Consider the following 25,881-nt stretch of genomic DNA (forward strand, 5'->3'; position numbering starts at 1 on the left):
TCCTCTAAGGTCGAGAAGGGGGAGTGTTGACATGTCATGGGGTTGTTAACCAATGTCATAAAACAGTATGTGTACTGACTGTTTAATGATAAGAAACTATTTGTTCTGTAAACCTTCATCTAAAGTACAATAAATATATATATACATATATGAAAAAATTATACATGCACAGAAGATTTCTGGAAGGTGACATAAAAACTGGTAATGGTGGTGGCCTCTGAGGTACAAGCTGGGAGTGTAATGTTGGATGTAGATTTGCTTTTCCTTGAACACCTTTCTGTAAAAACTGAACTTTTTTCCCCATGTGTATTACTTTTTCAATTAAACAAAAATGTTTGTTTTTAATAAAAGAATACAGAAATCACATACCACTACATCCTTAGCAGAAAAACACAGGGAAACATACCAGCTGAAGAATGAAGTTCCAAGAAAAATGATGCTTGTTTAACTATCATTGTGGATTTAAGGACTAAAATGGATATCCTAGAGCAAAAATAGTCCTTGGTCCTTAAATAACTCCTGTCTCCTCCATTACTCTCTAGAACCACAGGGACTAAGAAAAGGGGTCCACTTTCCAGACCTCACATTATCCAGCTGTTAACCGCCAGCGCCTATAAAACAAGAGCTGTTTTTACCTCCATCTCTCCAAGAGTAGGAGTGTTCTTATACTTGATGTGTTGGTTGGGATGAGGACTCTAAGGGAAGAACGGATGAGGGACTGACAATTATCCCTTATAATGCTCTTCTAGTTCTCACTTGTCTCTTTGGACAACTTTTTTCCTTTCATCCTAACACCATACATATAAATAGACTTTACAATTCACAAAGCACAGTTCCACTTTCTCATTAATTCTGCCAACAATCCAATCGGTATTATAATACTATTTTAGATGAGTCTCAGAGGGGGTCTCCAGCCCTACAAATGTTAGCTTTGTTCCTGGCACCACTACTTAACTCTCCAAACCTGGAGCTTTCCACTTTACAGCTTTCTCTCATCTCCCTGCACCAGCTCCTGATTCTGCCTCATCCTAGCCAATACTAAGCACCTGTGATCTTAGTCGCTACGGTTCTGGAGAGTAATGGAGGAGACAAGTGTCATTTAAGGACCAAGGACAAGCTGTTTTTCCTTCTGGGACAGACCTGAGTCTGTCTCTTTTAAGCATTATTCCTTTATTATTCTGCCTGAGAAAACAAAGTAGTGGGCCCTATAAACAGGATCTCTCTTACAAGTATTGGGTACCTACTATGCTATACCAACGTCCTAGACACTTCATTCACTTGATCTCACCCTGTAAAGGGAGGCTCTATTAGTACAAATAAGCCAACAAAACTCAGTGAAGGGAAGTCAGTTGTTTAACATCATGCAGCTGCTAAATTCCAGAGTAAGGACTCAAACCCCAGTGTCTGGCTTCACCGCACTTTCCAATGAAAGCTCTTAGGGTTCCATGGTTTGTTAAAGTGGTTAAAGACTCCAAAGACAACCTGAGAGTTCTTAAGCAGGTTAAGTTATGCTAGAAAAAAAAAGAGAAGGTCGCTATTCGGCTAATTCTCTTTTTTATTCTGTCCCTCACCTCTCTAAGATGAAAATGAACCTAAACTTCAGGGAGAAAGGATGGAGGCAGCATCAGCAAAGGAAGTGAATACTATGTAGAAGGGAAAGGCAGCCCCTGTGGATTGGGTGTTAGTCCTGGAAGGGCTGCCTTCTGAGGTTGCCAGGCAACAAGTGTAAACAGCAGAAGTGGCAGGATCATGGCCACTAACTACAGTGCTAACCAGGTAAATTCTCTTTCTCCATCTCTTCAATGTTTAACTTTGCCTTCCAGATCTACCTTTGGACTGACCCTTCACATAGGATTTTGATCACTGAATAGCTTATCTGAGTGTGGGCTGAGGTAGTATTTCACCTCCGCAGAGTAGGGAGGGCCCACAGACTAGCAAAGTCATTTCCGGGTTGAGTTTGTAGGGTTTAGACCAGGGGTCAGCAAACTGCTTTCTGTAAAAGGCCAGAGGGTAAATATTTTAGGCCTTATGGGCCAAGTGGCAAAATTAGATATAATATAGGTTCTTAAATAACAAGAGAAAACAAATTTCCATAAAATTTTTATTTACAAAATTCAAAACATAATAATAACTAAGTATAATTTTTGGTAATACAAGTTAACTAATGAAAAGAATGAAATTCTTTTGGGGGCAGAAAACATTTTGCTCAATTGGGATTCGAAGTTAATGTTCCCTTTGATCAAATCGATTGCAAATGTTTATCTATAAAAACCATTCTTAGCTCACAGGCCACCCTAAAAAGGCAGCAGCATGGATATGGCCTGTAGGCCATAGTCTCACCCCTGCTCTAGCCCAGCACTCTCGAATAAGAAGATAATGTGAGCCACAAATGTAATTTAAAAATTTCTAGTAGCCACATGGAAAAAAAAATAATTTAAGCAATATATTTAACTCAGCATATCTAAAACATTAACATGTAATCAATATTTTTAAAAGTATAAATCAGATATTTTACTTTTTTTTTTTTTTTTGGGTACTAAGTCTTCAAAATCTAGTGTATATTTTACAATTAAAAAGCACCTATTTTCAGACTAGTCACATTTGAAGTGCTCCATAGTCGTATGCGGCTAGAGGCTATCAGATTGGACAGTGCACTTCCAGACCAAACAAATGGCATCCTTTCTATAGTGAGTTAAAGCCTAGCATGGCTGTTCAGGCCTCTGGTCTTCAAATCTAAAACCTGTGCCTAGCCATCATTTCCTGGCCTTGGGGCCTTTGGTCCTCATAGAAATTCTCATCTTTCTTTCCTCAGTATGAAAAAGCTTTCTCACCCAAGTATCTGCAGAACTGGTCTCCTGCCAAGCCAACAAAAGAGGTATTCAGTGGATCCACAAGGCCAGTTTCTTGTTCTTTATGTCATGCTCTCTGTGACTCCCTGGGACAGAACTCCTTTTAGCCTTCTATAAACTCATTCTCTCTCCTCCCTCCCTTAATTCAAGCCCCTCAGACCTTTTCTCCCTCCTTTGCACTCTATCTCACAAGCACTATTCTCCTCCATCTCCACCCCAGAGCACCTCTTCCTATGAAGGCTACACTCAGATTATCGCCAATGATCGTGGTCATCTGTTGCCTTCAGTGCCCCGCTCCAAGGTGAGGTACCCATCTCCATTGCTATTACGAAAGGCAAAGAATTGAGGCACAGGACTGGGGTAACAAAGGGGTAGATTTGCAATCTCCCATAGCCACTATCTGGAAAACCAAAGTTCAATCTATTTCACATTGTAACACAAGTGCCCACAAACTTATGGGCAGTTTATCCAACAGGACAGAGTTGTGTTTAGCACCAGAAATCGTTGAACTGATGAATAATCTGTAGAAAAAGAATGCCCTCAGATGATGATATTTATGCAGTGGGTACTACTTTGCCAAACTGAGCCTAAGGATGCAGAGTTTAAGCGGGCAGAGGGAAGGGGAAGAAAAATTAGGGGAACCTACGTGAAGGCAGGGAACAGGAATGAGTGGGGAGATTACGCTTTCAGTCGTTTCATTATCATGCATTCCCAAAGGTAAGGGCTGGAAATCGTGAACAGAGGCCCTGCCATTAGGTCAGTTATTAGGAGTGAGGAGTCTTGTCTTTTTCCTTTTAGGCAAATCCTTGGGGTTGCTTCATAGGTACCTGGCAAATGCCTCTGAAGATACCCCCCGCTCGGGTGACTCTGACCTCCCGTACAATTGCTGGTGCTGCCTCCCTCACCAAATGGATACAGAAAAATCCTGATTTGCTCAAGGCCTCCAATGGACTACGTCCTGAAATCTTAGGCAAGGTATCTATTCCTCCCACTTAACCCCAAACCCTATTGTCTCAATTTCTTTTCAATCTCAAAACTACCTACTGTTATACCACCACTATCCCAGCAGGCGAGACCTCTAACAAACTGTCTTATCCTGTCTAATCCCTAATCACCTTCTGAGAGGACTGAAGGACATTTTACCCCAAGAGTAGGAAATGATCTAATATCAAGGAGAGGTTGTTGTTGTGTGCCATCAAGTTGATTCTGACTCATACTGACCCTGTATGTCAGAGTACAACTGCCCCATAGAGTTCCTAGGCTATAATCTGTATGGGGGAAACCCTGGTGGTGTAGTGGTTAAGAGCTACGGCTGCTCAAGAGACAGAACGGCCACGTACACCAGAGACTTCATCAGCCTGAGGCCAGAACAACTAGATGGTGCCTGGCTACCACCAATGACTGCCCTGACAGGGAACACAACAGAGAGTCCCTGATGGAGCAGGAGAAAGGTGGGGTGTAGAACTCAAATTCTAGTAAAAAGACCAGACTTAATGGTCTGAGACTGGAGGAACCCTGGAAAGCATGCCCCCCGGATTCTCTATCAGCCCAGAACTAAAACAATTTCCGAGGCCAACTCTTCAGACAAAAATTGGACTGGACTGTGGGGCATAAAATGATACTCATGAAGAGTGTGCTTCTCAGCTCAAGTAGATACATGAGATTAAACGGGCAGCTTCTGTCCAGAGGTGAGATGAGAAGGCAGAGAGGGTTAGGAGCTGGTTGAGTGGACATGGGAAATCAGGGGTGGAAGGGAGGAGTGTGCTGTCACAGTATAGGGAGAGCAATTAGGGTCACATAACAATGTATGTATAAATTTTTGTATAAGAGACTAACTTGAAGTGTAAACGTTCACTTAAACTACAACAATAAACAAAAAAAGAAAAATTTGGAAAAAAAAAAAGAGCTATGGCTGCTAACCAAAAGGTTGGCAGTTCGAATCCACCAGGCACTCCTTGGAAACCCTACGGGGCAGTTCTACTCTGTCCTGTAGGGTCGCTATGAGTTGGAATCGACTCGATGGCAGCAAGTTTTTGTTTTGTTTTTTTAAATCTTCTTGGGAGCAGACTGCCAGATCTTTCCTCCCACAGAGTGGGGCTAGTGGGTTCGAAACAAATGACCTTTCAGTTAGCAGCTGAGCACTTAACAACTGCCCTACCAGGTCTCCTTAAGGAGAGGTTAAGTGAATCAAATTTAACTCTTCTTATTTGAAACCTGACCTTTTGCCCGTGGTATGTGGAGAAAGTAAGTTAGAATTCTGAGGTGGACTGGGAACGATCTGGGCTTGACCATAAACATAACTGTCTTTTCCACTCCACTTCTGGCAGGCCCATGATCCAGAAAGTCAGAAGAAACTCGGGAAGAAGACTATCACAAAGACTGTACAACAAGCAGCAAGTACAACCGTAATCCCGAACTCCCCAGCCACAAGCTGTAATTGCCCCAATCAACTGCAAAGCCCACACCCCTCTGCAGGTCACACTCCAGCTTTCCAAAGCCCACCCAACTCTCCTAAGAGCCCACCTGGAAGTCCCTGTATGCCAGAACACTGGGAAGGTCCTGATCTAGCCGAGGTCCCAAAATGCAAACCTGGAACTCCAGAAGGGACTAACAGCCACACTGAGAAAACCTGTCTAGAGACTGAGTAAAGTAAGCAAGACCCCCAGTCAGGACTGTGAAAACAGGGAAATCACGGGGTGGGAGCAGAGGCAAATTCAGAAAATAAACATTGTTGAATCTTCTACTGATCTGGATTTTCTCAGCCTGCTATGGCAGCCTCTTATAACCCATAACTAAGAGAAGGAAGGTTAGGGGGAAATGGAGTAGGGAAGAGCATGACAATGGCTTGGGGTTTCCACAAGGAATGAGTCAGTTATACTCCAGAAATGATCACCAAGAAGTTGATCTGAATCACAGCAGAAGGGTAGAACCTCAAAGAACAATCCCCCCACCTCCACCCCTCCTTCATCCCGGGCTTGAGCTCCAACTTTGAAAAGGAAAGGTTCCCGTTTTCTAGGATATCTGTCCCAACCTCAGTAAAGGGAAGTGACCTTGGAGAGAAGGAGAGCATGCATAACTACAACTTCAAAGTCAGAAGTGTAATTGTTTAGTAGAGTTTGTGTATGTGTGTTTGGAGAAGGTGGGGAAGAAAAGGTGGGGGAAAGCCAAAGTAGAAGACACTCTCCTTGTCTAAGACTTCATAACTAATTGATGACAGAATGTATAAGGAAAACAAATTGGAAAGAGTTACAAAAGCAGAACTCAAGTAAAAGTACAAATATAGTTTGCAAACTGAAGATACAGAAGGGACAGGAGAACAGCAAAGAAAAACAAAGGGAGATGGTAGGTAGGAATTTAGGGCAGAATAACAAACATGATGACAGCTCTGCCACCCCCTCCCACTACCAATCACCTGAACGGTAAGAAGCCACCAAAAGGTCAAGAAGTCTCCTACCCATTTCTCAGCCTCCAACATCTCTTGATCACTAACCGCATTCTGCATCTGTTAAATTTAATGCCCTTGCCAAACCTTTCCCAGTCCTAGTACCAAAGTGTTCTCTTATGAACACCTGTCCCTCACTCCGAGGTCAGAAAGTAGAGACAACAGCTGGTTTAAGCTAAATCAGGGCTATAACGATTTCCCTGATCCAGTCTAGCAAAAAAGAAGAAGAGAATATTACTTAAGACCAAAGACTATTCTGGAGCTAGAATGAAGGCTGTCTTAGCTAAAGTAAGGTTCTCCTCTACATCTGATACTACCTACACTCACTGTTACCTCTCCCCACTGCAGGCTTGAACTGGATGACCAACAACTCAGAGGTATAGACTAGATAGATCTGTTACCCAAAGTTTCCAAAGACTATCAAAACAGCACTCCTACCAAGGGAGTTAGGGACTCAGAAACTGGGCCTATATGGATTATAAAGTCAGCAACATCTCTCATTCAACTGCAAATTTTTGTCAGGTTTTCAACCATCCTTCCTTTCTCATCTCTGCTCTCCTGTCTCTCCACATATATACTCTTAGCTCATCCCTCAGCTTTCACCTCCACTGGTCCCCTGCCTCCCTCACTGGACCATAAATTGGTGAACAGTCCCATGAGGCTGTTCATAATCAGCTCCCACCAGGATTTGGAGTCTGTAATAACCCAAAAGCTCTCTAAATGCTTAACTCCCTTTTTCTTGCTCCTTCTTTCTCTGAGGCTTCTACATGATATTTAAATCTCTGGCTACTTGTATTTGATTCCCTGAAGATTTTTTCAGTGGTCAGTCACAGGACAAACTGTTTCCCTCCTGGGAAAGGTCAGACTGGGGGGCGTAAATGCTTGAGACCAGAGGGAGGGGAGGAAATTGGCTCCCCCTCAATCGCGTTCTCCCAGTTTCTCTAGATTTCAAGGAGAGTCAAAGACAAAATGAGTATTTTAATTCAGTTTCAGAAAAATATGTGACAAGAACATGACATTGGGAGGCTTGTTTTCCTGGAAATGCGAAGAAAAGAAAAAAACTCTTAATACATTCAATGATAAGGTTCAACGATACGTTCAATGGATGTTCCTGTTGCATCAAAAGCTGTATGTCCTCTCTCCAAAGCACCTGCTCCGAGGGCCAACTCACCCTCTTTATCTCCCTCTAGCCGGGACAGGCTAATTTCCCCCACCCCCTCTTCTTTCAGTCACAATGTGTGGGTGCTAAAGACCCTAGGCTCTGACCAATGAACAGAACTGTCCTTTAAGCCAGCAACCCACAGGCAGTGGCACCCAAAGCCCCACCCCCAGTTCACAGGGTAGAGGCCACAGAGCTGGCATTGTTTCCACTGTCTCAGGAAGAAGGAGCCAAAAGCTGACCCTCAGCACAAATCAAAGCCCAGTATGGAGAGAGAATAAAGGCTCCTAGGCCCAGAGTAAGCTACAACCTGGGGGCAGGAAAAGGGAGTTTTTGCAGCCATTTCATCTTTAGAAACAAAGGGAAAACGGGACCCTTTTCCATTACTTTGGTTTTATTAAGTTCTCTACTATTAGTGAGCTCCAAGGGGATTTGCAAGCACAAAAGGGTTTAATCAAATCAGGAGAACTTCGCCCTGGCTGGAGATAGGAGTAACAAACAGGAAGAAAGGTCGACGTAATAATTTGTAGGAAGATGTTGGTAACCTCAGCTCTTCACATGGCTGCCAGCCCTAGAGAGGACAACACAGTGAGAATGAAGACAGCTACTCCAGACTGGTACAGCTGGGGAATCTTCAGGCCTTTTCCTAGGTCCCACATCTGTAAAAAAGCAAAAAAAAAGAATTTCAGCAATCAGGGCCCTGGTCACTCTCATAGCTCCTTTCTCAGAAAGGAATTCCACCTAGTTTCAGCATAATTCCGGAGAAAAAGCACTTCTACCCTTATGCCCCACCTTCATCCTTCTAAAAACCCACAACATGGTACCCACCGCCCACTTATCCCAGTGACAGAAAAGGCATCCTCAGCCCCTATATACAAAAGCTTCCAGGCTAAATAGATAAAACTTTTCCCCATAACAATATATCCACATCAGTGTTTCCCAAAGTACATTCCTCCAAAATCTTGTTCCTCAGAATGTTGAAAGGCATTATATGAGGAAAAAAAAGTTCTGTGTTCAAACAAATTCGGTAAACACTTAACTGTAAGACGTCTCAAATAATTTGCTAAGACATATATTTTAAATTGGAATCCAGTAGATAGAACATTCATGAAATAATAAACAACACTTACACTATCAGTATGTGTGCTGCATTCTACATTTTCTATTCTACTGAACTTTGTTGTTGTTAGCAACCCACTAACTTGATTTTATACCCACTGGGTCAAAATCCACAATTTTAAAAACACTTATCTAGACTCTTTTGTGCCCTAGGGATTTTTTTTATTGTTGTAAAATATATATATAACACAACACTTGGCAATCCAACACTTTTCAGGTGTACGATTTAGTGGTATCAACTGCATTATTCATGCTGCGCATCTACCACCCATAATCAATGCCAAAGTTCCCACGCCCTAGGGACAGTAACTATTACGTGAAATCACTAAAAAATCCCCTCGGGCAAAAATTAGGTCTTCAAGTTCCACACTTTCCATACACATGGTCACCTCAACATACACATATACCCATAATCTGACTGTAAAACTGACTAAATTAGAAGTCATTTCAGAGAAAAGTTGGAGAGACCCCAGAAAAAAATCAAGATGAGAAGATGCCCCCATCTCAACACTGAAATAACTTCTACCTAGATCAGATTAGGAGTCAAGCAGATTCCACAAAGAGCTGTTTGGCTGATACAGGTATGGTGTTGCATAAATCCTAAGGTCTTATTGGATGGTGGTAGTAGAGGGGATACTCTAGGATGCCACAGACCCTATCACTTCCTACTCTCTTACATCAATCCCACTCTCCACTCCCTGATTAGATCTTCTACCAAGGCAAATATTAAGCCCAGAAGCCAAGAATGAGGGACTGTTAGAGAAAACAGATTAAAGTCCTGACCCACACTCAGAGCCAGTATTTGCCAGAAGAAAAAATAAAAGCAGATTTAAGGGCTTAAGAAAAGCCTTTAGGTTCCTTACTTCTCTCAACAAAGAGATTACCATTATAGGCAGAAACCAGGAGGGCAAAGATTAGACTGAGTTCTGGGATTCTGCAAAACCTCCTCCCCTCTTCTGTCCCCTATATACTGAGACAAAAGCAAATAGATGGCAAGTCCCTTGCCTGAGCCAGGATGTGAACAGAGAAAGCTGATCAGCTGATTTTCATTAGAAAGCTCTGTTCTGTGGAATAAGAAGGCATTAATGGAAATACCCTCCCTCTCCACTTTCTCCCCCTCAGGGAAGTGAAAAGTCATTTTAAATCAAACTGAACACTGCCCCTGGGAACAGCTAATAGATATACTTAATTTAATAGGTTGTTTAGTCACTCATGTTTCTGGTTCCATTGAACCGTCTGCTGAATCAGACTGAAATTCAGAAAGTGCCTGTCTCTAGGCTCTGATGTAGAAATTATAAAACGTCAAATTAAAGCAAGAGCATCCATTTGACAAGATGGTTCAGGTTCAGAGGTAACCTAATACCCTAGGCTCCATTCTCTTCAATAGCTTTAAAAACAAACAAACAAACAAAAAACAGTTAATACAGTCCAATGTCAAGATGACAAAAATTAATATAACTGACTCCAGCTAGACGAGGCGCTCTGGGTTGCCAGGAATCCTTGACTGAAAGGAGCAACCATGTTTATCTAGCTTATAACTGAATCCCTAGCATCTACAAGTGCTTAACACATGACAGGTACTAATTAGTATTTGTCTTATACAGTCGGCCCTACGTATCCATGGGTTCAACCAACTGCAGACTGAAAATATTAAAAAAAAAAAAAAAAGTTCCTGTGGTGTAATGAGTTATTTAATATGGCCCTTCTAGCCATGATCTTTGTGACTCATACAGGATGACTGACTGGGACTATGAAAATAAGGTATATGGAACCCGTGATGGTTGGGGTTATGTGTCAACTTGGCTAAGCCATGATTCCCAGTACTGTATGGTTGTCCTCCATTTTGTGATCTGATATAATTATCCTCCATTTTATGTGTTATAAATCCTAACCTCTATATGTTAATGAGGCAGGATTAGTGCGGGGTGGGACTCAAGTCCCACCCTTTACTCAAGTTATACCGTTCCCTGGGGTGTGTCCTGTATCCAAGGTAATACATGTGGGTGCCCTGGTGGGGCTCTCTCTCTGTGCATCTGGATCCTACAACCAGTTCATCACTGTCTGACCTCTGGTTTTTGGGACTTGAGTCAGCGGCCTGCCGATTCTGGGATTTGCTGCTTTTGCATCCCTGTGGGCCAACGGCCTATCATCTGACCTAACTCACCAACTTCCGCAGCCTTGTGAGCCAGCAGCCTATGGTCTGACCTGCTGGTCCCTGCAGACACGAGGGTATGGAGAAGCCGACACCTGACCCACGGATTTGGAACTCGCCAGCCTCCACAACCATGTGAGCCATTCCCTTGATCTGGTTCGTGAGCTGAGTGAGACGTTGCTGTGAATTACAGAACTCAAAGATGGGAGGGAGAGTACTAAGGGGAGAAGGAGTAGCTGATGTTAGAGATGATGAAGTGGGACAGCAATTTGGGAAAGTCAGACATTTGGGACATTTTTAACCTCCGCCTCATAGGAACCAGCTTTGTGCTAATCCTTAGAAAAGAAATTATCCATTTATTTGGTATCAGAATGGTGGGTTTTGCTGCAACGGTCCAGACTTGCTGGAATATGTGGTTTCGGGGAAAAGGGGATAAACAGAAGAATGAGAAACCTTTGGTTTCTAGATGGGATAAAAAACACCCATGGATTGAAGCAGCTGTTATGTTGTAATCAGTTACCCAAGGCAAAAGCTACTCATGGGAATTAGGAGTGGTGGATCTAACTCCTGAGGAATTAGCCAGTTGGATGTAAACAGAAATAGCAGTGATAAGGGAAGGGCCAGACATACAATCTCTTGGTTTCTGTTATCAGTAATAGCTGCAATGGCAGGGAAAAAGAATGCAGGGGTGGATTTTAGCACTGAACCAAGCCCAGATCCAGTCTGGTCGGAGTTAAGACCGCTAGTCTCAGGGCCAATCCTGAAAGGAAAAATCATGTCAGAACAACAGGAAGCACCCCTACGACCACTGGCCACCAAGAAGGTAGTCCAGGAGGGGAACGGGCAAAATCAAGAAACTAATGAAAGCAGGGTATAGAGTGTAAAGGAGTTGCTTCAATTTGTAGATTCGTATGGTCAGCTTCCTGAGGAATCATTATTAAAATGGTTTGTGAGAGTGACTAATTTAGGGGCAATGTCTTTAGTTTTGATGCTGCAGAATGGAAGAGTACGTCTGGGTTGATGCAGGACCCACAACCACTATGGAACAGTCACGAATGATGATGTAAGATCCAGTTACACAGCCTGGTGGACTGGTAAAATTTGCAGTGAGATTTGTCTACACTGAGAAGGGAAACGGCCCCTCTCCCCCTCTAACCTACCCAATGGAACACTCCAGAGGAAGCAGCTCATGTGCTGCTTATGCAAGCCATGCTGGAATGGCTTTATGGTGATTAGGGTGTTCATGCAATGAGTATGCCCCTTACACAGGTCACGGCAGATATGGTAATCAAGGGAGCCCCTTCTACATGGGCACCCCACGTAACCTTGCTGCTGCGAAACAAAGCAACAATCCAAGAAGCCTTTTCGGATCTGTTGGCACAGCTTCCCCACACGGGTCTTACAGATGCAAGAAACACAAGGGTGATTCATTTAGTTCCAAAAAGCAAATCTTGAATTTGCCGCATGGTGAGCACTATGCTGAATCCACGGGAATGAAATGATGTGTAGGCATACCCTGCTGTAGCCTTCCACCATTTTGCATCTTTAGTCTCTCGAGCGCTCACTGTTTGAGCACTGTTCGCCTCTTGTCTTGCCATTATTCCCTAAACAATACAGTACTGTATAACAACTATTTACAAAGCATTTACACTGTATTAGGTATTATAAGTAATCTAGAGATGATTTAAAGTATACAGGAGGATGTGCGCAGGTTATACGCCAAAACTACGCCATTTCACATAAGGGACTTGAGCATCCAGGATTTTGGTATGGGGAGAGGAGGGGCCTGGAACCAGTCCCCGAGGGACTGTATGCCTTCTATGCTAGGGTTTCTTTTAGTAATGTCCCTCTTAAAACTGGAAGTTTACACTGAGACCCTGGCCCACACTCACCGCTCAGCTATACCACCAGCAGGGCTGCAAAGGAATGCTCAGAGGGCCTTGTTTATCTTTCCCCTAAGAGGTTCCTGAGCAAAGGTCCAGCACAACTAACCTTAAGAATAGCAATAAACCAAGACAGGAAGGATATAATCCTCCCAGCCTCCCCACTCCCTTCAGCCAGAAAATATGCAAATATACAATTAACTTACCAAGTGTCGTATCCCATTCCAGGTGTGATACATGAGAGGAGAGACGAGTGCAAACTTAGCTGTGTAGATCACTGCTGGCCCCAGACACAGGGACTTCACGAGTTCCAAATGAGACTCAAAGTTCCCAGGGACCAACAGGGCAGATAAGCCAAAAAGAGAGACTCCTGAGGAGAAAAAAAGCCCATCATAGCTGCCCACTAGTTATAACTAATATATCACAGAAAACTGGGTTCTAAGAGAGCATGAGATATATTTTCAAATGCGCAAGATTTAAACTAACGTTCAAGTTGGTAGTGGGAGATAGGCTATTTGGGATCTGATCCTAATCTCCTAAATTTATCATACATTTTGGCTCATTATGCCTCCTCTCAACATCCCTCTCTGTAAAAACCTCAGCTGCCACATTAGAGATCACCCTGCACCTTCATCATCATCTCAATAAGAAAAAGTAAAAACAGTATATTCAGTCCAAAGACTCAGAAAAAATTTTAAATCATTTAAATCTTTCCCATACAAAAATTGACTCAAAATCGATCAGAATCCTAAATGTAAGACCTAAAACTATAAAACTCTTAGAAGAAAATGTAGGAGTAAATCTTTGTTCCCCTGGATTAGTTAATGGTTTCTTAGACATGGCACCAAGACCACGAACAACAAAAGAAAAAAAACAGATAAACTGGACTTCATTAAAATTAAAAATGTTTGTGTCAAAAAAAAAAAAATGTTTATGCTACAAATAATTCCACTGAGAAAGTAAAAAGATAACTCATAGAATGGGAGAAAACATTTGCAATCATATGTCTGATGAGGGACTTGTATTCAGAACTTACAATTTAACAATAAAAGACAACCCAACTAAAAAATGGGTAAACAATCTCAATAGACATTTCTCCAGAGAAGATACACAAATGGCCAATAAGAACATGAAAAGATGCCCAACGTCATTAGCCATTATGGAAATGCAAATCAAAACCATAATGAAATACCACTTCACATCCACTAGGATGGCTATAATCAAAAAGACAGATAATAACAAGTGTTGGTGAGAATGCCAAGAAATTGCAACTCTCACACGTTGCTGGTAGAACTGTAAAATGGTGCAGTCACTTCAGGAAACAATACGGCAGTTACTGTTAAACAAAGAGTTACTATATACCCAGCAATTCCACTCTTAGGTATATACCCAAGAGAAATGAAACATACATCTACACAAAAACTCGTACTTGAATGTTCGCAGCAGTGTTATTCATAATAGTCAAAATAATCCAAATGCCCAACTGATGGATAAATTAATTGTGGAATATGCATATGACAGAATATTATTAGGCCATAAAAAGGAATGAAGTACTGATACATGCTACAACACGGATGAACCTTAAAAACATTATGCTAAGTAAAAGAAGTCAGTCACAAAGGACCACGTATTATATGATTTCATTCATATGAAGTGTTCAGCATAGGCAAGCTTATAGACAGAAAGTAAATTAGTGGGAGTCTAGGGCTGGAATGGGGCTGGGGTATGGAGGTTCCTTTTCAGGGTGATAAAATGTTCTCAAATTGATTGCGGTGGGTTGTACAACTCTGTAAATATACTAAAACCCACTGAATTTATACACTTTAAAGGGGTGCAGTATATGGTTTGTGAATTATATCTCAATAAAGTTCTTTAAAAAATCTCAACCGTTGATAGCTGTTACCTAGCTTCTACTCTCAAACATGTCCATCAGTAATTAGTGAGTCTACACAGTAGGATGAAAGGACATACCTATTGAAAATATACAGGATTATTTTAACAAGCATTTATTCTCAATTTCTACTTATGTCGGAAGAGTGATTAGAATCATGACCATTTGACACTAGACAGAACCTCCTGACAGTAAGATTATTGAAACGATTAAGCAATCCTTTCCAAGATCTTAAAGAATACAAAATATTCATATAGTTGGGGATGGAAAACAGGATGTAGAGAACATAACTTCTAGAGGTCAATTCTAATTCTACTGCTGTCAAATGTAGCAAACATGTAGTCTTTTATATCTTGCAGAGACACTTACTGAGAGCATACTATGTGCTAAACTTGTGCTAAGCTTTGGAGAGAGAAAAATAACTTCATGGTTTCTGCTCTTCAGAAGTTTACAGTCTAGAAGCTCAACCAGGCAGACGAGCCCAAATGGGCACACCAGCCCAGGGGCAAGGACGAGAAGGCAGGCGGGGACAGGAAAGCTGGACGAATGGAAATGGGGAAGCCAAGGTCGAGAAGGGGAGAGTGTTGACATGTCATGGGGTTGGCAACAAATGTCACAAAACAATATGTGTATTATTGTATTGTAAGTATTCTCATTGCTTAATGACAAACTAAAAATTGCTCTATAAACCTTCACCTAAAGCACAATTAAAAATAAAAACTTTATAGTCTAGTAGGGGAGACAATCTGCAGTCCAGGGTGACAGCACAGGTAGATTTGTGCACAGAGTGCTAAGGAACACAGAGTAAAAGCATCAGAATCCATCTGGTGGGAGGGGCAGAGTATCCTGAAAGGCTCTGCTCAGAGGTGTACTTAAGCTAACTTTTGAGGAAAGAGGTGGGGGGAAGGGAAGTGGGGAGTGGCAGGATCCAAGGCTAGAAAGACAAGCAGGGTTCGAATCATAAAGGGCCTTATGTGCTAAATTGAGTTTAAACTTGATCGTGTGGGTCAAGGACGACAAACAGATTTCATCTCAGTGCCAATCCATATCAATTAGTAATGGCAGCCTACAGTGCAATGGATTGCTTTTATATGGCCTTTCTTGCCGTGTTCTTGTAACTCCCACCAAATGACTGAGTGGGACAACGCAAATGAGGTGCTTCTGGCCCACCAAGGGGATTGGCCAGCTTGCTAATAATGCAAATAAGGAGCATGGCACCCTTGAGGGGGTAGGACCATGCAAAGAAGGTGTACGGAATCCTAACGAGGAGATCGGTCAGTTTTGCCATCCCGCTAGGCTTATAATGAGCCATCCCTGAGGCAGAAAGGTGGAGGGGGGGCCTTACTACCACCAAAAAAAAGGAGACGGGAGCAGAGCACATCCTTTAGACCTGGGGTTCCTGCACTAAGAACCTTCTAGACCCCAGAGACAGACAGAAAGAGCTGTAACACCAGAGACAGTATAAGACAGTGAGAAGCAGTGGCAAAGAAACAAGTGGCAGGAGAACCAGGAGACTGACGTGAGATGGTGCAGGGGCCTCCTGGCCCACGGAGCAAGAGAGCTGAGCACCTTTGGGAAGGAGGCTTGCTGGTGCAGTAGGATACCAGGGAGAGGCCTGTCTGAGGGGACGGCTGAGAAGAGGCTGTCCTGATCTACAAACTGTATCCTGAGTTGTTCCAGATCCTGAATTGTAACCTGTCACTTCCCTAATAAATCCCATAACTGTGAATACGGTCTGTGAGTTCTGTGTAACCACTGCAACGAATTATTGAACCCAGCAGAGTAAAGAGTGCTGTGGAAGGGATGGCTGGTGTCAGAATTAGAAAAAAGGTAGGAGAGAAGGAGGTATGTCTGACCTTTACCTCACAGGAATCAGCTTTGGGCTGATGGTGATTCTCTTTCCCCCTTGTGAAGTTAGAGGAGGTCAGATGCCCCTGCCATGCCATTTTTACATTGTCTAACAAGCTATAGTGAGAAGGATTCTTAAGTCATATCAAGGTTTATATGGAAAGAATGATGATCTCTGACCTCAGAATGAAGGGACGGTTACTTGGGTCAAATACTGCCACCCCTAACAGGACTGAAGAATCATTAAAGAGTTTTAAACTGGAGGGTGACATGGTCAGATGTCATGCTTTAAAAAGATCAACCTGGCAGCAATGGGGGGTGGATTAGAGAGTAGTCAGAATAAAGGTAGGAAGTGTGAATAGGGGGCTATGTTAGTCCATGTCTTCAACTGAGACAGTGAAAACAGCTTGATCTAAGATAGTAACAGGAAGAATGGAGAAGGGAAAACCAAATATGATATAAAGGAGGTAAAATTTCAGGGTGAGAAGATGAACAAGATAAGTCAAGAATGGTGTTAGCATGTGCTACTGACTGGATAATGCCCTTCACCCACACGGGGAACAAAGAAGCAGAAGCAGGTTATTTTTAGGTTATGTAGTTTAGTTTTTATTTGTCTGGGGATCAATGTTGATATGGGGGGGGAGATTAAAGTTAGACTCTGTTTGAGTTTAAGGTGCCTAAGAAACATCAATAAACATTCAATAAATGATTGGATAAAGATATAAAGCTAGCTGAGTTCCGGTTTAAAGATACAGATTAGGGCATTATCAGCATGTAAGTGATAAGTGAAGTTTTAAGTCCAGAGAGGGTAACTCAAGAGTATAGGTGGTCCCTGACTTACAATGGGGTTTCATTCTGACAACTCTTTTGTAAGTTAGTTCTGACATAAGTCAAATACTTCTTCCTTTGTTTTAGTTTTCATTATTATTGCCTTTTATTATCCGCATCTTTATAACCCAGCAATTTTTGAACAGTAAATCATACAATTGAACATATGCGAGTGAACATCTGAGAATGACAACATCAACAAATTACATGCTGCAACACATTACTAACGATAAGATGTACCCCCCTCCCCACAAAAAAAAGACGGTCATAAGTGTGGTTCATCGTAACTCAAATACATCGTAAATCGGGGACTACCTGTACAGTTAAAGGAGAAACAGAAGTAAAATCCACTTGACTATAAACTCTTTGTGAGCAAAGGCTATGACTTACTCATTCATCTTTGTAACCACAGCACTTAGCACGGTTAGCAGCACAGACCAGATCCTCAATGTTTACTGGGTCAAAACAGTAGCAATTAGTGTCACAGAAGCTGGAAGAACCATTTAAAGCAGCTAATCCCAAAGTCCCCCATGCGTCCGTCAGTTTGTCGTACTGTGGGGGCTTGTGTGCTGCTGTGATGCTGGAAGCTATGCCACCGGTATTTAAATACCAGCAGGGCCACCCATGGCAGACAGGTTTCAGATGAGCTTCCAGACTAAGACACACTAGGAAGAAGGACCCGGTGGTCTACTTCTGAAAAGAATTAGCCAGTGAAAACCTTATGAATAGCAGCAGAACATTGTCTGATATAGTGCCGGAAGATGAGCTCCCCCCAGGCTGGAAGGCACTCAAATTACGACCAGGGAAGAGCTGCCTCCTCAAAGTACAGTCGACCTTAATGACGTGGATGGAGTCAAGCTTTCGGGACCTTCATTTGCTGATGTGGCATGACTCAAAATGAGAAGAAACAGCTGCAAACATCCATTAATAATGGGAATGTGGAATGTACAAAGTATGAATGTAGGAAAATTGGAAATCATCAAAAATGAAAAGGAACGCATAAAGATCAATATCCTAGGCATTAGTGAGCTGAACCAGACTTGTATTGGTCATTTTGAATCAGACAATCATATGGTCTACTATACCGGGAATGACAACTTGAAGAGGAATGGCGTTGCATTCATCATCAAAAACAACATTTCAAGATCTATCCTGCAGTATAACGCTGTCAGTGATAGGATAATATCCACATGCCTACAAGTAAGACCAGTTAATACGACTATTATTCAAATTTATGCACCAACCACTAAGGCCAAAGATGAAGAAACTGAAGATTTTTACCAGCTTCTGCAGTCTGAAATTGATCGAACATGCAATCAGGATGCACTAATAATTACTGGTGATTGGAATGTGAAAGTTGGAAACAAACAAGGATTGGTAGTTGGAAAATATGGCCTTGGTGATAGAAACGATGCTGGAGATTGCATGATTGAATTTTGCGAGACCAATAACTTCTTCATTGCAAATACCTTTTCTCAACAACATAAACAGTGACTATACACATGGACCTCGCCAGATGGAATACACAGGAATCAAATCAACTACATCTGTCTGTGGAAAGAGACGATGGAAAAGCTCAATATTATCAGTCAGAACAAGGCCAGGGGCCAACTGTGGAAGAGACTATCAATTACTCATCAAGTTAAAGTTGAAACTGAAGAAAAATTAGAACAAGTCCATAAGAGCCAAAGTACAACCTTAAGTATATCCCACCTGAACTTAGAGACCATCTCAAGAACAGATTTGATGCACTGAACACTAATGACGGAAGACCAGATGAGTTGTGGAACAACATCAAGGACATTATACATGAAGAAAGCAAGAGGTCATTAAAAAAGACAGGAGAGAAAGAAAAGACCTAAATGGATGTCAGAAGAGACTCTGAAACTTGCTCTTGAACATCAAGTAGCTAAAGCAAAAGGAAAAAATGATAAAGTAAAAGAGCTGAACAGAAGATTTCAAAGGGCAGCTCGAGAAGACAAAGTAAAGTACTATGATGACAGGTGCAAAGACCTGGAGATAGAACACCAAAAAGGGGAGAACACACTTGGCATTTCTCAAGCTGAAAGAACTGAAGAAAAAATTCAAGCCTCGAGTTGCAATACTGAAGGATTCTACAGGGAAAATATTAAAGGAGGCAGGAAGCATTAAAGGAAGACGGAAGGAATACACAGAGTCACTGTACCAAAAAGAAATCGGTCGACTTGCAACCATTTCAGGAGGTAACATACAATCAGGAACCGATGGTACTGAAGGAAGAAGTCCAAGCTACACTGAAGGCACTGGTGAAAAACAAAGCTCCAGAAATTGACAGAATACCAATTGAGATGTTTCAATAAATGGATGCACCACTGGAAGTGTTCACTCATTTATGCCAAGGAATTTGGAAAACTGCTACCTGGCCAACCAACTGGAAGACATCCATATTTATGCCTATTCCCAAGAAAGGTGATCCAACCAAATGCGGAAATTATCTAACGATATCATTAATATCACATGCAAGCAAAATTTTGCTGAAGATCATTCAAAAGCAGCTACAGCAGTACATCAACAGGGAACTGCCAGAAATTCAAGCAGGATTCAGAAGAGGATGTGGAACCAGGGATATCATTGCTGATGTCAGATGGATCCTGGCTGAAAGCAGAGAATACCAGAAAAAATGTTTACCTATGTTTTATTGGCTATGCTAAGGCATTCAACTGTGTGGATCATAAAAAATTATGGATAACATTGTGGAGAACGGGAGTTCCGGAACATTTAATTGTGCTGATGAGGAATGTGTACATGGATCAAGAGGCAGTCGTTCAAACAGAACAAGGATATACTGCTTGGTTTGGTCAGGAAAGGTATGCGTTGGGATTGTATCTTGTCACCATATCTATTCAATCTGTATGCTGAGCAAATAATCGAAGAAGCTGGACTATATGAAGAAAAATGGGGCATCAGGATTGAAGGAAGACTCATTAACAACCTGCGTTATGCAGATGACACAACCTTGCTTGCTGAAAGTCAAGAGGACTTGAAGCACTTACTGATGAAGATCAAAGACCACAGCCTTCAGTATGGATTACACCTCAACATAAAGAAAACCAAAATCCTCACAACTGGACCCATAAACAACATCATGATAAACGGAGCAAAGACTGAGGTTGTCAAGGATTTCATTTTACTTGGATCCACAATCAACACCCATGGAAGCAGCAGTCAAGAAATCAAAAGACGCATTGCATTGGGCAAATTGGCTGCAGAAGACCTCTTTAAAGTCTTGAAAAGCAAAGATGTCACCTTGAGGACTAAGGTGTGCCTGACTCAAGCCAGAGTGTTTTCAATCACCTCATATGCACGCAAAAGCTGGGCAATAAATAAGGAAGACTGAAGGAGAATTGATGCCTTTGAATTGTGGTGCCAGCAAAGAATATTGAATATACCATGGACTACCAAAAGAACGAACAAATCTGTCTTGGAGGAAGTACAACCGAATGCTCCTTACAGGTAAGGATGGCGAGACTATGTCTCACATACTTTGGACATGTTATCAGAAGGGATCTGTCCCTGGAGGACATCATGCTTGGTAAAGTAGATAGTCAGTGAAAAACAGGAAGACCCTCAATGAGGAGGACTGACACAGTGGCTGCAACAATGGGCTCAAGCATAGCAACAATTGTTGAGGATGGTGCAGAACTGGGCAGTGTTTCGTTCTGTTGTTTACAGGGTTGCTATGAGTTGGAACTGATTTGACGGCACCTAACAACAACAATTCCAAAGTAGTCAATGTGGACAACACGGAAGTAACACCCAAACTGATGTTAAGGTTTCCCTTTGAGAATGAAACTGGGAAAACACAAAAAGTAATGAATGATATCAGATATTTGTAAAAATGACATAAACCATGAGTTTATCTATTAATAGAAAGCACCCAAAATTCTATCAGTGAAATCAAGGTGACATGTTTGGAATTGTGATTTTTAACCAAGAAAGCCTACATCTAATACTTTGTATTATTCTATTAAAACAGAACAAAACATGTTATCATGAGGGAGTTGATCTGCATAGCACCTATAAAAAGTAGGTACACCAGGAAAAATTAGGCAGTAAGTCCTTAGCATTATCCAGAGGAAAAAAATGTCTTAAGCTAGGTATAGCAATATCTAGTCCATGCAGCAACAACATCTCTAGAGTGGAGATGAATCATATGCTCAATGACACTAGCTATTAAGATCATTCAACTAATTCCTCTTGCTTTGACTGCCTGCTCACCAGACAATCTTATAATTATAATGTAGCATCCCACATAGATTTGCCTGTAGGAAGAGAATGCACACATCAGGAAACAGAGTATCGGATATTTAAATTACCTTTCTCACAGTAAATTGATAAACTGACATTCTGGTCCCTAGAGCTGGATAAGTACTGAATAAACTAACAAAATCACATTTCTTGGCCAACAAAGCTGAGGACCAGATACTGAACTGCACAGCCACAGGAAGATACTTACTGCTACCTGAGAGTAACTGACTGGGCAGTCAGCTAATCTTCCTCTTATGTCCCTTCAAACTGCACAGTATAAAGAAAGGTATAAAATGCAACTGATTAGAGGGGGCAGAAAAGGACACAGGAAAAAAGGAAGCATAAGTTAAGTGAAAGACTATTAAAAAAAGTGCTTTTTGTTAAAAAAAAAAATTGACTGTAACACCAACTACTTAGGCATATCCCATGTCCTGCTCCTCCCCACACTCAACTAGGTCCTCCAAATCTTCACTTCAAGATCTTCTGAACACATTTCAGAGCACTTCCCTGGGTCAATCAGCAGACAATCTATAGATAATCCTGGATACACTAAACAGCTCAGCTAGGCACAAGAAAGAAAAGAATGGAAAGAATGAGATTTATAATGATAAGAACACAAGACTGATAAAGGCTGGGATGTCTGACAGGACTCTGAAAGACAATTCTGCCTCTACTATTACCTATGCTCAACCTCACTCAGCTTTTCAGAGTCTGTATCCTCGTCCAAAAAATGGAAATAATATCTGCTGTAATGTTGTAAAAGTAAAATGATATCATGTATGTGAAACTAAAATGTCTAAGCACTATGTAAAATATAAGGTGTTATTATCACTATATTTTCTATATTTCTATTTCCTATTCTAATTCTGCCAACCTCATCTCTGTACTTAGTCTATTCCTTCTTCTTCCAGAAAGCCGGAGGCAATATTCAAAGCATTCAAAATCGTCAAAGGTTCCTTATGATCAAGTACCAGGATGAACTTTGATTAAATTCTGATCAGCAAGTAACAGATTCCACTGGACAAACAATTATCTATTTTGTTTGCTATTTACAATTTGACCGTCTGGAAGAGAATAATCCCTTTTCCCCTAACTTTTTATCTACAGGCTATGGTTACAGTGCTGTAACATTATGAACTTTGGGAGGCCATTTCCCTATGCGGGAGACAAAGTATAGGATACTGTAATGTCTGGCAGGGCTATACTATTTGTTACATCTCAGTAGCTACTGATCATCAATGACTGACAAATCAAGTGTGGCTTAGATATGGAACTCAAATTAGAAGAGGCCATTGATTTTCCCAGAATCACCAAAAAATCTTTTGGGGAAGGAAAAAAGAGCACCCAGATCACAGTTCCCACACACCCTGATCCAGCAGGTTTGAGATCACTGCTTTACAGCCTAAAAGTATGGTTCCTAAACTATGTACCACAGTGCCCTGGGGTACCACAGCAAACTCACAGGGTGCTACAGGATATTTGAAACATTGAAGGGAAACACAGGAATACTCAACATGTGTTGAACACAACATGGAATACTAATTCGAGATAGTTCAGAGTTTCAATATTAGATCTTGTTAAGATTTCTTTCAATGATCGTATCTTTCCAAAGCTGAGTTTTCAACAAAAAGCAAGTATCATGTAGAATAGAAAATGAGGGTGACAGTATTCAATCTGATTTCCAAGGTTAAGAAATTGTGCAGTGTCCAAAAAGTACGTACAACCCATTAGTAAGTAATCGTGGTTATTTAAGAATTAAATAAAAAAATTTCAATTTACATGGACGATTTCTTTCAAATGGCTTCTAAATTGTTAGGACATAAATACTTAAGAAATTATTTGGATCTAACTACTTAATAAATAAAACTGTCAGGTTTTTCTTTTGGCTTAAGGACACCATGAAAGAAATTTTTAAAGACACTGAGAAGCTGTGAACTGAGAGAGTCTGAGAAGGTGTGGGAAGATGATATGACCTAAAGGGGTTCAAGGATCTTTGACAGTCTGGACAGATACAAAGCTAGAAGACTGCAGGAGCCCCTTGAGTATCCTTTGCATTTCAGTGCAAACATGAAGCTCTAAAATCTCAATAGCCACACATGCCTTAGCTATCAGGGCACATTCAGCCCTGATCTATGCCCCAAATGGAACACCAGGCCAACAGGTGAGTCCCAGGAACAACTACTCACAGCAACCTCACCTCGAGAAGACCCGACTCTGATATGGGTTGCCTCATCCTAGGGTAACACCACCTACTCTCACATAACTGACCACGGAGTCAAAACTGATGGAAATCCTGTGTTGTTAACAGCAGTTTCTTCAGTCTTTGCTTCTCCTATGAATGTCACAGGATTCTATCAATTAGTTTAATCAATTAAAAAAGACTATGTCTAAATAAATAAAAGGTTCTCAAATCCATTGTACTAGATAGCTCCATGTCAATTTTCTTTCAAGAACAGTTATTTTTTATAAAGATGAAGATACCACCAAGTCTAAAAGAACAATTAAGAATCAGGAGTTTAGAAGTACTTAAGAAAAAAGTATAGTGTTAGTAAAAGAATCTGAGCTTGGTGTTCACCTCCCAGCCCAGTCACTTAAATGCTGAGTAAACTTGGATAAGCTTCTTAATCTTTCTGAGCCTGTCTCTTATCTGTTAAATGAGGGTGCTATTATTTTGAGGACTGTTGTGAGGGTTAAATAATTATGTAAATGTTCAGTAAATAACAACTAGCAGCAACAGCAATACTTGTATTCGAAATACGTGGTATTTTTCTGATAGGTTGGGTCCTTAAAAAATAAAATAAAATGAAGTCTCTGGATATACACAAAACAGGGGTTATCTCTAAGTGGTGGGATTATAAGGAACTTTGTAAGTCATATATTTCTATAATGTTTTAATTATTTGAAATATGCTCTTGTAATCAGCAAGAAGCCCTGGTGGCACGGTGGTTAAACACTGCTGCTAACTGAAAAGCTGGTGGTTCGAATCCACCAGTTGCTGCATGGAAGAAAGATGTGGCAGTCTGCTTCTGTAAAGATTACAGCCTTGGAAGCCCTATGGGACAATTTTACTTTGTCCTATAGGGTTGCTATTAGTCAGAATCAGAAGGGGGAAAAAAAAAGTAAAGCAATGTCTCAAGGAGGTCAAGGAGATCTGGGGATCATTACACAAATTCCAACCCAGATATAATTAGAAGGGAGATCATGTTGGCTGGCTGCCTCCCTAGTCTTTCAAAAAAGGCTCTCCTTTACAAATAGGGAAGATTAATCAGCTAATTCAATCAAAAGTCACTTTGGTCAAAGCATTCCTCATTATAAGCGAAAAATATATGAAGCTGTCCCATCTAATGACTAAAAGAAAATTAAATGGTTCTTCCACTTGGCTGCCAAGACCAGCTCTTGCTGCTCCACCACAGTTAAGTGCTATACACAGAAGGGTCTAGACGGCCTGGAAGTCCTACTGCCACTTCCAGAAGCCATCATAAGCTCTTTCAGACACTTCTTCCCAGCGAGCCTCTGCAGATGTCACTGCAAATGAAAATGAAAATATCTAAAAGAGCCTTGGCAGAGCTGTCCGAGTGATGATTAAAACTCAGGTTAACACTGCCTGATGGCTCTTTTATCTAAAGTGTTGTCCACATTAATCTCATCATGATCTATTCTGCCCACCTGCTTCCCTGCAGCCCCTCTTAGGGTCAGGAGTATTAAGCACTGAGGTAAAGTAAAGCATTTCTGAGAAGTCTTTTCTCTTCTGGTGACACTACATTTTTAGGTCATCCCATCTTGGTAACGCAAGGACCAAGATGTTAGGAGTTGTGAAACAGGAAAGGCTGAGAGTAAGATTTTTAGCTACAAATGATGAGACGTTTTCTGTAAGGTGTGGGATTAAATATTCTGATTATTAACATAAATAATAATCACTACCAGACCTGTATTAGAAACTGTATCTATATATCTATAGTATTCACCAAATTCTCACAATCCTAACTGGGCATTATTATAAGCAGAAAAGGAAGTGATCTTGGTAGCTGAGCAGACTGAAGGCTAATCTACCAAGAGAGCTCAAAAGTGATAAGAACTCTTGATGCATTTTACACGGTACAAGGCCGACCTGGTCTTTAGCCTTGTCAAAATTACAAGAGACTAAAGTATATTAAACAAACTGTAATGGGTTAATACATAGTAAGAAATATCCCTTCCAATGACCAAAATCGAAGGCCCAGAAGGCCGAATTAAAAATTAGCAGATCAAAGCAAATGGAAGAAATAATTTTAAGAGAAATGTCACCTAGGCCAAGGTGAGGCCTGATGAATCTGAATCGCCCATACTGCATAATATACTTCTCCACTGACTGGACAGCTTGTGTCCTCCTGATTCAGTGGCTCTCTCCTCTGGACTCTAGTGGACATCTGGTTCCTTGGTCTTC

At 41.3% G+C, this 25,881-nt stretch overlaps 2 protein-coding genes across 2 annotated transcripts in view; one reads left to right on the top strand and one right to left on the bottom strand.

Moving 5' to 3' along the window:
- The window catches only part of CFAP126 (cilia and flagella associated protein 126), a 42,575-nt gene extending 36,986 nt beyond the window's left edge, over nucleotides 1-5,589 (top strand). The window contains exons 2-5 of the mRNA XM_023725132.1: nucleotides 2,813-2,875; nucleotides 3,070-3,150; nucleotides 3,648-3,824; nucleotides 5,177-5,589. Coding sequence (XP_023580900.1) covers nucleotides 2,813-2,875; nucleotides 3,070-3,150; nucleotides 3,648-3,824; nucleotides 5,177-5,497 — 642 coding nt within the window. The 3' untranslated portion in view covers nucleotides 5,498-5,589. The remainder of the gene's footprint in view (nucleotides 1-2,812; nucleotides 2,876-3,069; nucleotides 3,151-3,647; nucleotides 3,825-5,176) is intronic.
- A 2,237-nt stretch (nucleotides 5,590-7,826) lies between these two features.
- Nucleotides 7,827-25,881, bottom strand: part of SDHC (succinate dehydrogenase complex subunit C) — a 47,851-nt gene continuing 29,796 nt past the window's right edge. The window contains exons 5-6 of the mRNA XM_004390160.2: nucleotides 12,811-12,974; nucleotides 7,827-8,109 (exon numbers count right to left, since the gene is read on the bottom strand). Of these exons, the coding sequence (XP_004390217.1) occupies nucleotides 8,005-8,109; nucleotides 12,811-12,974 (269 nt within the window). The 3' untranslated portion in view covers nucleotides 7,827-8,004. The remainder of the gene's footprint in view (nucleotides 8,110-12,810; nucleotides 12,975-25,881) is intronic.

Source organism: Trichechus manatus, unplaced genomic scaffold (genome assembly GCF_000243295.1).
Source record: "Trichechus manatus latirostris isolate Lorelei unplaced genomic scaffold, TriManLat1.0 scaffold00288, whole genome shotgun sequence".
Taxonomy (NCBI): domain Eukaryota; kingdom Metazoa; phylum Chordata; class Mammalia; order Sirenia; family Trichechidae; genus Trichechus; species Trichechus manatus.